Here is a 13,010-nt window from a genome sequence, read left to right on the forward strand (position 1 = left end):
CATCTGTAAATGGGAATAATAATATTACCTACCTCATGGGACAGTTTTAGGAATTATCTAACATGACACATGAAGCATTCAGGCCAGTGTGGTGGCCCATACCTGTAATCACAGCATTTCGGGAGGTTGAGGTGGGTGGATGGCTTGAGCCCAGAAGTTCAAGACCTTCCTGGACAACATGGCGAAACCCCATCTCTACAAAAAATACAAAAATTATCTGGGCATGGTGGTGTGCACCTGTAGTCCCAGCCACTCGGGAGGCTGAGCAGGAGAATCACCTGAGCCTGGGAGGTCAAGGCTGCAGTGAGCCGTGACTGCACCACTGCACTGCAGCCTGAGTGGCAGAGTGAGACCCTCTGTATTAGTCTGTTCTCACACTGCTATGAAGAAATACCTGAGACTGGATAATTTATAAAGAAAAGAGGTTTAATTGGCTCCCAGTTGCGCATGGCTGGGGAGGCCTCAGGAAGCCTAGAATCATGGCAGAAGGTACCTCTTCACAGGGCGGAAGGAGAGAAATGAAGAGTGCAAGCAAGGGAAATGCCAGACACTTATAAAACCATCAGATCTTGTGAGACTCATGCATTATCATGAGAACAGTGTAGGGGAAACTGCCCCCATGATTCAGTTACCTCCACCCGGTTCCGCCCTTGACACATGGGGATTATGAGGATTACAATTCAAGGTGAGATTTGGGTGGGGACACAGAGCAAAACCATATCACCCTGTCTTAAAAAAAAAGTGTGTGTGTGTGTGTGTGTGTGTATTTAAAAGCATTTTGAAAAGCATTCAGTACAGTGCCCAATACATCTGAGCTATTGTTTTCCCCATTGCCATGATGAATAGCAACAGCAGCGTCTCCTGGTTGAGCACTATCACCTTTACTCCTCCTCATAAGATGAAAGAAATACTTCCTGTTTTCCAAACCTAATAATCTTTCTGTTTGTGCCTTCAACTCCTAGTTCCATCCTGAAGGGGTGTTCTCCTGTTTTCTGTTGTGTCTTCAATCTTCCTTTCTCTACAGGTTGCTTCATAATCTACAAACCTGCTGGGTCTCCGCTGTGGTAACATAGCTCTCCATGCCCTATAGGGTGAAGTTAGAGCTTTTTAATAGTGCATTCCAGATCCTCTGTGACCTTGGCCCCAAAACCCTCCTTAACCTAACCCCCTAGAATTAATTGCCTTTCACATACAAATGATGCCCAACCATTCATTGAACCACACGCAGTCCTTGTGCAAATAGAAAGTTTTCTATTCTTCTGTTCCCTGTTCCCATTTGCTCTGCCTCAATATTCTTTTCCTACATAACAGGCTGATCCTTACCCTTTGAGAGCCAGTTCTCAATCACTTCTCTGAGCACCCACAATAGTCTCTGCATACCTCTATATAGACTGTGTTGCACAGAAAGTATATCTAGATTCCCATTCTCAACATCCGGTGGGGCAGATGTTCCTTGTCTCATTACCCTGAACATGAATCTTAAAGAAATGTTTAAGTTACTATACTTTCCAGTTTTCTCCAAGGGACAGCCTGTACTCAAGGCAGGCAGATCACTTGAGCCCAGGAGTTTGAGACCAGCCTGGGCCACATGGCGAAACCCTATCTCTACTAAAAATACAAAAAATTAGCCAGACGTGGTGGCACATGCCTGTAATCCCAGCTACTCGGGAGGCTAAGGTAACAGGATCACCTGTCACCTGAGTCTGGGTGGTCAAGGCTGCAGTAAGCCATAATCACACCACTGCAGTCCAGCCTGTGTGACAGAGTGAGACCCTGACTCAAGAACAAGCAAACAAAAAATACTTCCACTCCTTCCTCATCCACTTGAAGTCCGGCTTTTCATCTGCTTTCCCCTCTTGACCTGTGCACATGCTGCGTGTGTGCAGTACTCTGACCATCGTAGAAGGCACTCACATAGTGGGTTGATTAATGGTACAGATTCTTGACTCAGACCTGAGTTCAAGTCTAGTCTCTGCCTCTTATGGCTGGGTGTCCATGGCAAGCTTCCGTACCTTCCTAAGCCTGTTTCCTCATCTGTAAAATGGGGTTTCAAAACCCCACCTGCCTCATAGGCTTATTGTGAGGACTAAATGAAATAATGCATAGTGTGTAGCACTCTGCCAGGCACGTAGTGCTCAAACTCAATAAAAGTTGTTTTTAGTTTTTAAATCACGGCCCTTGGAACAGTGCCGGCATGTAGTACGTATACAAAAGAAAGTTAGATTACACATTTATAAGGTAGATGGTACTTTTAGTCCCATTTCACAGATAAGGGGACTGGGGCTTAGCAGGTAAGAATTTGAACAGAGTCACAAATCTATACTTCCCTCCTAAGTTTCGGTGCCATTATTATTCAACTCTCTGTCCCTAACCCAGTTTATCTAGAGGCAAATATGTCATGCCCTAAAACCTGTGATTTATGATGAATTTCCTATTTCACATGACCAGGACCTTCTCCTCAGTCTCCCAAGGTCATAGTTTAATTGCCTTTACTACCCACAATCTGTTTAGTCATCAAGTTCTCTTTTTAATCAAAAAAAGTAATGACATTAAAAGTAATTGCCATTAAAAGTAATGACAAACACTGCAGTTACTTTTGTACCAACCTAATAGTTGGTATGCACTATTGAAGGTTCTTCATATTACTTCTTCCTACCATTTCTATACATACACTCATGCATTTGGTGGCTCTCTATGGTCCTATCATCCGTTACTCTCTGCCTCCATTACTTAATGAAAGCAAGGCTGTATCTCGTTTTGGCCACTGTTTTATCCAAGTAAATACTCCATTGCCTGGCATTTAGAAGACATTCATTAAATGTCTGCTGTATGAAAGACTGAATGTTCTCACCTCCTCATTCACTGATGTCACTCTAGTTCAGTGTTTCAAAATAGTGCTGCACGTGCGTAAGATTTTAACTGGTAAATGCAGAGACGCCTCTAGGACAGCAAGCGGACACAGCCCTTCAGGTGCTACTTCATCAAGTAGAGACTGCCAGAATCTAAGAAATTCATCATGTTTATTTTTTACTGTCATATGATAAGTGATGCTAGCTTTCCATTTATGGGACTTTTACAATAAATTAAGCTTTGAATAGCAAATTAATGTCAAGATAAATAGGAAGTGACTCATAGTATGAGGAAATGTTAGAATTGGGACTATTGTATATGAATCACTGTGGTTTTGGGAAAAGGTGAGCTAGTTTATGCTCCCAGTATGGGTTTTAATAAATAAATTATAGCTATCCATGTGAATAGAAGATGGTTTTTTCTTTACCTGAGGTAAGATCATGCAAAACCCAAGGTTTCTTATGCACTCACCCATCCATCCACCAAGTCAGAAGCATTTGTGGAATTCTTACTCTGAGTCAGGCACTGTGCCATATGCCAGTGACACAAGCATCAACAAAGCAAGGGCCCTTGGGACATGTATGTGTGTGTGTGTCTGTATATATGCACACACATGCACAGTGAGGCAGATACAAATACACGACCGGTAACAGCCATATAAACTATAAACAGTGATGGGATGTGTTGTGAGGGCTCTGTCCTGAGGACTTGGCAGAAGTCATCTCCAAAGTGGCTTTTAAGCCACATGTTAGCCAGGCTTGGAATGAAGGGAATGGTATTCCAGGCAAGGGTTTCTCAACCAGGACACTCTGACATTTTTACTTGGTTATGAGGCCTATCTTGTGTATCATAGGATGTTTAGCGGCATCCTTGGCCTCTAGCCATTAGATGTTGGTACTAAGTTTGGTTGTCACAACTAAGCACTCCTTAGTTGTGACAACCCAAAATGTTCACTCTGGGTAACATCCACTACTCTAGCCAAATTCTATGACATAGGATCACGACAGGGCATTTGAAGATAAATGCAAAATAACTCCAGGTGTAGGGTAAGCGAATGGGAGGAATCACTTTTGTAAAATAGGCGAGTTTCAGAGAGGGAAGGATTGACAGCAAGCAGATGAGTTTGGATTGTATTCTATATAGAGCAGGAAGGGAGGAGAAGTTTTCAAGCAGAATCCCCTTGATCAGCTGAGGTACTATGAGAGTGGGAAGTCGAACCCTTACGGAATCTAAATGTCAGTCATTCACAAACAGATGCCCAGTGACCAAATTAGGCAAGAATCTCTAAGCAGTTCATTGTCTAAAACATAGGCCATCGAGGCTTCCGTACTAAATATAAGAATATTTTACCAATCAGGCATTTGAAAATGGAGATGACATTATTTACCAACTGAATTTTTTTTTTTATTTGACGAGATACTGTACTTTGGAAATAACAAGTGTCCTTTTGTAATTTAAAATTTCCAGACTAGCTTGCAGCAATAAGAAATGTCAAGTATTAGCAACTAATTCCAGTATTGCAGATCAGTGGAAAATTATTGGATGTATTATGCATACACAATTCTAAAGATTTTTGTAGAATAGACATTAGGAAAGAACTATACCTTCATGTAATACCTATGTGAGTTAACTTCTTAAAAAGTAAACTTCCTTTTTTCTCTCTTTTTGAGAATGTTCATCTGTTTCTGCAAATAACAGCTAACAAAACTGACATTTCAAAAGTCATAATTTTTTTTATTTTCATGGTTTTCAGCTGGGAGGCTGAACTGAATGCCCCGCAAAATTCTCTCACTAACCATGAAAGCATTAAGCTGAAGTGACACTTCTAACTGGGGAAGAAAACCAATTGAAGAAGTATTATAGCTTATGTTCACGTTATAGCGAGGTACTGTGGGTTAAGAAAAATTAAATGACTCAACCAGCATTATTTCTTTGTGTGTGTTTTTTAATTCAAAAAAGTCTAACATGTTCTCTTTTAGGAAGACAAATAACTGAAATAAATAACTGCTAGAGACTGGCATTTGGGTGGACAGACAGAGACTTAGAATCGAATGTGGGCGGTTTGGCTTTCCCTCCTACTCCTTTCTTTTCTTTGCCCCTCCCTCTGACAACTAAATCAAAAGCTACAATTTGTGTCTGTTCTATCTAAGCTCCAGAAATCCCTTAAGAATGGCCATTCATAATGTTAGCTATATTTAGAATCAGGGAAAACTACACTTTGCAGTGACAGTTTATTTTTGTATGTAGTGGATTTTGTTGTTCAGAATGTTTTAACATTTATGAAAATGATCACTGTTTTTGATCTGTCTGTGCCAATTTCCACAGAGATTCCAAATGATTTTAGATATTGTTTGTAGTTAGGCTTTCCTAATATAAAACTTTTTCGACAAATGCCTGACTTCTCAATCTCAGCATTTTCTCTTAGATCTATTACAGCTTAATTTGGCTCTCTTTTAAAACAGTCAACCTGGGATTTGAAAGTAGTGGATGCCTGTCTAATAATAATCATCTAATGTAAACGTATCAATATTTATATCCATTGTAGGTCTGTGCGCAAAACAGTGGACACAATGAGTGTTATACCCAAATCCTAATCCATTGAATACGCAGTTATCAGATATATGCCGTTAGAAGACTATGGAAATAAACATAAACCCTTCAAGTTTTGACTTTGTTTAAGAATGCTGTGTATCTCTTCTATATGGTTTTGAATTATATGTATTCATGGAATTTAAAGGGAAGTATTGCATCTACCCTGTTAAAATAGAATATATGTAAGAACATGTAAAGGGAAAGCTTACATACTTCGTGAATTATATATGCATTCTTCTCCCTCTCTTGAGATTCTTCATTGTCTTTAGTATCCTAAACTGGGTAGAAATTAACATACAAGAAAGTAAATATGAACCAAATGACATGAATGCTTGATCACAATCCTGTGAAGTGAAGAAAGGCAAAAGTTGGAACCAGATGGAGGTTTCAGCTCAGCTGTGAATTTCACACATCTGCATTGCGTTCCTTTCTGCCAGTAGAGGTGAATATACACAGTTAAATCTCTCTAGACAGGGACCAGACCTGTGCTTCTAAGTTAAAGGGAACTCCACTTGGGAAATTTCAAGTCATGTTAATCAGAATGAATGATGCCATGCTCTCCTTGCATTATAAAGAGCCATTTACAGAACAACTGTTATGTCTTCTTGAGGAACTAGTTTCATTTAGGTTATCTTTATTTCTTTTTAGAAAGTGCAACAGTATACGTTAATAATTCAAGCTACAGACATGGAAGGCAATCCCACATATGGCCTTTCAAACACAGCCACGGCCATCATCACAGTGACAGATGTCAATGACAATCCTCCAGAGTTTACTGCCATGACGGTGAGTACAGCCTGTCACTCACACAACTTTGGGTCTATAGTTCGTTACTGAGAAGTTTGGTCATGAATAATAAATGTGTTAAATAGAGGTGGAACTTGCTTTACCTAGTAGTAGCGTGGCTGCTAACTAGGACATTTCTGTCATCAGGGCCTTACATGAGGCATCCAAGTAATTTGTTTCCTTGTAGTCTCCAAGTCCACTGCTAAAGTTGTTAAAATAAGCTGCCTGGAAAACACGTCCTACAAAGACTGTGCTGTTATAACAAAATGCTTATGAACATTTTCAGGTGCACGAGCTGCATAACTGATTTATGCTACTTTGTCAGCATATAATTATCCATATCTGGAGTAAAATCATTTTGCGCAGACAAGTTCTTTCCCCCACCCCACCATAATCACCTAGAGACTCACAAATGGATGCCGATTTTAATATTAATGAAACTGTAAGGTAATTTGGAAAAAAACTGGAGTACTGAAAAATGTTACAGTATTTTTAAAGTCAGACATAAATGCTGTGATTACCTGCATTATCAGTCTCCTCGTTTAGTGTTGATAGTAAAAATTTAATGGGGCAGTAAAATTGGATGGTGTGGTCGTCAAGACAAGTTGTCCTTCAGTGGTCCACGCTGCTCCTCTGACTGAGGTTTGTCTTTCTCGCAGTTTTATGGTGAAGTTCCTGAGAACAGGGTAGATGTCATAGTAGCTAATCTAACTGTGACTGATAAGGATCAACCCCATACACCAGCCTGGAATGCAGTGTACAGAATCAGTGGCGGAGATCCTACAGGACGGTTTGCCATCCAGACCGACCCAAACAGCAACGACGGGTTAGTCACCGTGGTCAAAGTAAGTGTTCCTCAGGCCACTGACAGCTGCTCAGCAAGGACCAATATATGTCCCCCACTTGTTGTTTTGCAATGGAAACTTAGGACGTTTTTCTTTCAGATATCTCCAGGTGTGGGTCTGACATATATTTGGGAGGTTATGTCTTACTGTGTAATTTATGCTGAGGCATCATCACTGATGTGAGGGTGTTTGAATGAGAGGTTTGTGATGAGAGTTTTGTGAGTTTTTGAGTGAGTTTTGAGTGAGTGTTTTGTGAGCATTTTGATGATTTTTTTTGAATCAGTTTGGACAGTTTTTACCAATCTGAGGACAGGACTGGCCTAAGCAACATTAACTGTTGGTGTAGTTGATATATTCGTGATATATCACATTCTGAAGCTTTGATCACCATTGATAGCTATTAAGAATGATGCCTCACACCTGCTATTTTCATGTCTACAGCTGTTAGAATATTGGCAGATAGTGAACAAACCGGAAAAGCCATAGAAGTAAAATGGAATGAGTAGGCAAGAAGAAAGCCTGCATTTCAGAAAGCTCTTGCATTTGCATGGCTGTTTTTAAATGCTGTTTCCAAGACGTTAAGAAATCGGTTCTTCTGATCTTATGGTCAAAAAAGAACCAAACAAAACAATTGAATGCTAGAAGCCGAGTGGATGTTCTTCAAGAATAATAAACGCATGACTATAATGGAAAAGCCTGTTAAAGTGAACATCCCTTCCTTTTAGCCGCCCAGTAAAGAGATTTACTTCTTTGCCTCCCACCTAAACACTCTTGATTTGTAAGTGAACCTAAATGTTGACCTTACATACAAAGATGTGCGAAAGTTGCCAAGAATTATGCAGATATGTGAGTAGAATGAAATGGGAATGAAAACTCTCAGAAGGAACATGGTGATGAAAAGCACCAACTCGAGTCCGCTGTCTGTGTAGAGTCCCAGCGCTGCTCCTGATATCTGTGTGATCATGGCCAGCTATTTAACCACTGTAAATTCTAGGTTTGTCATGCAGAAAGGGGCTGATAACAGTATGTTAGTCATGGTGTTATGAGAGATAAATGAGCTTCATACACATTAAAGGACTTTGAACTGTGCGTATACCCCTTAGCTTAAATAAATGTTACATCAGGGGAAGGTTTCCTGTGGCTAGTGAAATCACTCTAAATATTGCAGTCTTACTTTTTGGCATTTTTTCTGCCTTGTTTAAAATACTAGAGAAAGGAATGTTGAATTGGGGATTTTAGAGAGAAAAAAACGACGTGTTTGAAGATTTTAAAAGGTGGTCTAGGGTAGGAAGCTGGTACAGTTTCTGCTGATAATGAGGCTTTCTCATGAGCATCACCTCTTGATCATTCTTAGGCTACCAGTTATGAGCCTAAGAGATCTTAATGCTCTTGTTTTTCCTGTTATTACTGCACATTAACGCTTATTTGCACCTCCATTAGCAGGTGAACAGGGGAAATTAAGAGTGAATGTCCAGTGTAGTTAGTTGACTCCTGGTAACATTGCTAGTGACAGCAGGATTCAGTGAACTTTGGAAGTTAATATTTACATGAAGGATTATTTGTGCATTGCATTTATCTAGAGTGTTTTTCTTAAATTTGGGGATTTTACAGACCAGTAAAATACTCAGAAATATTCTGGAAGACAGCAGAGTTTTAGTTTGCTAAGAGGAAAGGAAAAATCTTTTCCACCTACCAACAGTATTATTTTTAAAAGGTGTGTTTGTGATTAGGTATACGTTTGTACTGCAAAATGTGTACTTCAAATTATGAAAGGTATTTTTAAATCAAAAAAGTTTAGCTTTATTTAAAAATTACATTTTCTGATTTTTGGGTTGTTTTCTTTTTTTTTTTTTTTAATTTATTTATTATTATTATACTTTAAGTTGTAGGGTACATGTGCATAACGTGCAGGTTTGTTACATATGTATACTTGTGCCATGTTGCTGTGCTGCACCCATCAACTCGTCATTTACATCAGGTATAACTCCCAATGCAATCCCTCTCCCCTCCCCTCTCCCCATGATAGGCCCCGGTGTGTGATGTTCCCCTTCCTGAGTCCGAGTGATCTCATTGTTCAGTTCCCACCTATGAGTGAGAACATGCGGTGTTTGGTTTTCTGTTCTTGTGATAGTTTGCTAAGAATGATGGATTCCAGCTGCATCCAAGTCCCTACAAAGGACTCAAACTCATCCTTTTTTATGGCTGCATAGTATTCCATGGTGTATATGTGCCACATTTTCTTAATCCAGTCTGTCACTGATGGACATTTGGGTTGATTCCAAGTCTTTGCTATTGTGAATAGTGCTGCAATAAACATACGTGTGCATGTGTCTTTATAGCAGCATAATTTATAATCCTTTGGGTATATACCCAGTAATGGGATGGCTGGGTCATATGGTACATCTAGTTCTAGATCCTTGAGGAATCGCCATACTGTTTTCCATAATGGTTGAACTAGTTTACAATCCCACCAACAGTGTAAAAGTGTTCCTATTTCTCCACATCCTCTCCAGCACCTGTTGTTTCCTGACTTTTTAATGATCGCCATTCTAACTGGTGTGAGATGGTATCTCATTGTGGTTTTGATTTGCATTTCTCTGATGGCCAGTGATGATGAGCATTTTTTCATGTGTCTGTTGGCTGTATGAATGTCTTCTTTTGAGAAATGTCTGTTCATATCCTTTGCCCACTTTTTGATGGGGTTGTTTGTTTTTTTCTTGTAAATTTGTTTGAGTTCTTTGTAGGTTCTGGATATTAGCCCTTTGTCAGATGAGTAGATTGCAAAAATTTTCTCCCATTCTGTAGGTTGCCTGTTCACTCTGATGGTAGTTTCTTTTGCTGTGCAGAAGCTCTTTAGTTTAATGAGATCCCATTTGTCAATTTTGGCTTTTGCTGCCGTTGCTTTTGGTGTTTTAGACATGAAGTCTTTGCCCATGCCTATGTCCTGAATGGTACTACCTAGGTTTTCCTCTAGGGTTTTTATGGTATTAGGTCTAACATTTAAGTCTCTAATCCATCTTGAATTAATTTTCGTATAAGGAGTAAGGAAAGGATCCAGTTTCAGCTTTCTACTTATGGCTAGCCAATTTTCCCAGCACCATTTATTAAATAGGGAATCCTTTCCCCATTTCTTGTTTCTCTCAGGTTTGTCAAAGATCAGATGGCTGTAGATGTGTGGTATTATTTCTGAGGACTTTGTTCTGTTCCATTGGTCTATATCTTTGTTTTGGTACCAGTACCATGCTATTTTGGTTACTGTAGCCTTGTAGTATAGTTTGAAGTCAGGTAGCGTGATGCCTCCAGCTTTGTTCTTTTGACTTAGGATTGTCTTGGAGATGCGGGCTCTTTTTTGGTTCCATATGAACTTTAAAGCAGTTTTTTCCAATTCTGTGAAGAAACTCATTGGTAGCTTGATGGGGATGGCATTGAATCTATAAATTACCTTGGGCAGTATGGCCATTTTCACGATATTGATTCTTCCTATCCATGAGCATGGTATGTTCTTCCATTTGTTTGTGTCCTCTTTTATTTCACTGAGCAGTGGTTTGTAGTTCTCCTTGAAGAGGTCCTTTTCATCCCTTGTAAGTTGGATTCCTAGGTATTTGATTCTCTTTGAAGCAATTGTGAATGGAAGTTCATTCCTGATTTGGCTCTCTGTTTGTCTGTTACTGGTGTATAAGAATGCTTGTGATTTTTGCACATTAATTTTGTATCCTGAGACTTTGCTGAAGTTGCTTATCAGCTTAAGGAGATTTTGGGCTGAGACAATGGGGTTTTCTAAATATACAATCATGTCATCTGCAAACAGGGACAATTTGACTTCTTCTTTTCCTAACTGAATACCCTTGATTTCTTTCTCTTGCCTGATTGCCCTAGCCAGAACTTCCAACACTATGTTGAATAGGAGTGGTGAGAGAGGGCATCCCTGTCTTGTGCCATTTTTCAAAGGGAATTTTTCCAGTTTTTGCCCATTCAGTATGATATTATTGGCTGTGGGTTTGTCATAAATAGCTCTTATTATTTTGAGGTACGTTCCATCAATACCAAATTTATTGAGCGTTTTTAGCATGAAGGGCTGTTGAATTTTGTCAAAAGCCTTTTCTGCATCAATTGAGATAATCATGTGGTTCTTGTCTTTGGTTCTGTTTATATGCTGGATTATGTTTATTGATTTGCGAATGTTGAACCAGCCTTGCATCCCAGGGATGAAGCCCACTTGATCATGGTGGATAAGCTTTTTGATGTGTTGCTGAATCCGGTTTGCCAGTATTTTATTGAGGATTTTTGCATCGATGTTCATCAGGGATATTGGTCTAAAATTCTCTTTTTTTGTTGTGTCTCTGCCAGGCTTTGGTATCAGGATGATGTTGGCCTCATAAAATGAGTTAGGGAGGATTCCCTCTTTTTCTGTTGATTGGAATAGTTTCAGAAGGAATGGTACCAACTCCTCCTTGTACCTCTGGTAGAATTCAGCTGTGAATCCATCTGGTCCTGGACTTTTTTTGGTTGGTAGGCTATCAATTGTTGCCTCAATTTCAGAGCCTGCTATTGGTCTATTCAGGGATTCAACTTCTTCCTGGTTTAGTCTTGGAAGAGTGTAAGTGTCCAGGAAATTATCCATTTCTTCTAGATTTTCCAGTTTATTTGCGTAGAGGTGTTTATAGTATTCTCTGATGGTAGTTTGTATTTCTGTGGGGTCGGTGGTGATATCCCCTTGATCATTTTTAATTGCGTCGATTTGATTCTTCTCTCTTTTCTTCTTTATTAGTCTGGCTAGTGGTCTGTCAATTTTGTTGATCTTTTCAAAAAACCAACTCCTGGATTCATTGATTTTTTTGGAGGGTTTTTTGTGTCTCTATCTCCTTCAGTTCTGCTCTGATCTTAGTTATTTCTTGCCTTCTGCTAGCTTTCGAATGTGTTTGCTCTTGCTTCTCTAGTTCTTTTAATTGCGATGTTAGAGTGTCAATTTTAGATCTTTCCTGCTTTCTCTTGTGGGCATTTAGTGCTATAAATTTCCCTCTACACACTGCTTTAAATGTGTCCCAGAGATTCTGGTGTGTTGTATCTTTGTTCTCATTGGTTTCGAAGAACATCTTTATTTCTGCCTTCATTTCGTTATGTACCCAGTAGTCATTCAGGAGCAGGTTGTTCAGTTTCCATGTAGTTGAGCGGTTTTGATTGAGTTTCTTAGTCCTGAGTTCTAGTTTGATTGCACTGTGGTCTGAGAGACAGTTTGTTATAATTTCTGTTCTTGTACATTTGCTGAGGAGTGCTTTACTTCCAATTACATGGTCAATTTTGGAGTAAGTACGATGTGGTGCTGAGAAGAATGTATATTCTGTTGATTTGGGGTGGAGAGTTCTATAGATGTCTATTAGGTCTGCTTGCTGCAGAGATGAGTTCAATTCCTGGATATCCTTGTTAACTTTCTGTCTCGTTGATCTGTCTAATGTTGACAGTGGAGTATTGAAGTCTCCCATTATTATTGTATGGGAGTCTAAGTCTCTTTGTAAGTCTCTAAGGACTTGCTTTATGAATCTGGGTGCTCCTGTATTGGGTGCATATATATTTAGGATAGTTAGCTCTTCCTGTTGAATTGATCCCTTTACCATTATGTAATGGCCTTGTCTCTTTTGATCTTTGATGGTTTAAAGTCTGTTTTATCAGAGACTAGTATTGCAACCCCTGCTTTTTTTTGTTCTCCATTTGCTTGGTAAATCTTCCTCCATCCCTTTATTTTGAGCCTATGTATGTCTCTGCGTGTGAGATGGGTCTCCTGAATACAGCAGACTGATGGGTCTTGACTCTTTATCCAGTTTGCCAGTCTGTGTCTTTTAATTGGAGCATTTAGTCCATTTACATTTAAGGTTAATATTGTTATGTGTGATCTTGATCCTGCCATTATGATATTAACTGGTTATTTTGCTCATTAGTTGA

General features: G+C 39.4%; 1 protein-coding gene across 5 annotated transcripts in view; it reads left to right on the forward strand.

The window, feature by feature from the left end:
- The window catches only part of CDH2 (cadherin 2), a 234,637-nt gene that overhangs the window by 179,480 nt on the left and 42,147 nt on the right, over positions 1 to 13,010 (forward strand). For all 5 annotated transcript variants that reach the window (XM_005586980.5, XM_074022690.1, XM_065533958.2 and 2 more), the window contains exons 8-9: positions 6,091 to 6,228; positions 6,888 to 7,073. In XM_005586980.5, coding sequence (XP_005587037.1) covers positions 6,091 to 6,228; positions 6,888 to 7,073 — 324 coding nt within the window. The remainder of the gene's footprint in view (positions 1 to 6,090; positions 6,229 to 6,887; positions 7,074 to 13,010) is intronic.

Source organism: Macaca fascicularis, chromosome 18 (genome assembly GCF_037993035.2).
Source record: "Macaca fascicularis isolate 582-1 chromosome 18, T2T-MFA8v1.1".
In the NCBI taxonomy this organism is placed as follows: Eukaryota; Metazoa; Chordata; class Mammalia; order Primates; family Cercopithecidae; genus Macaca; species Macaca fascicularis.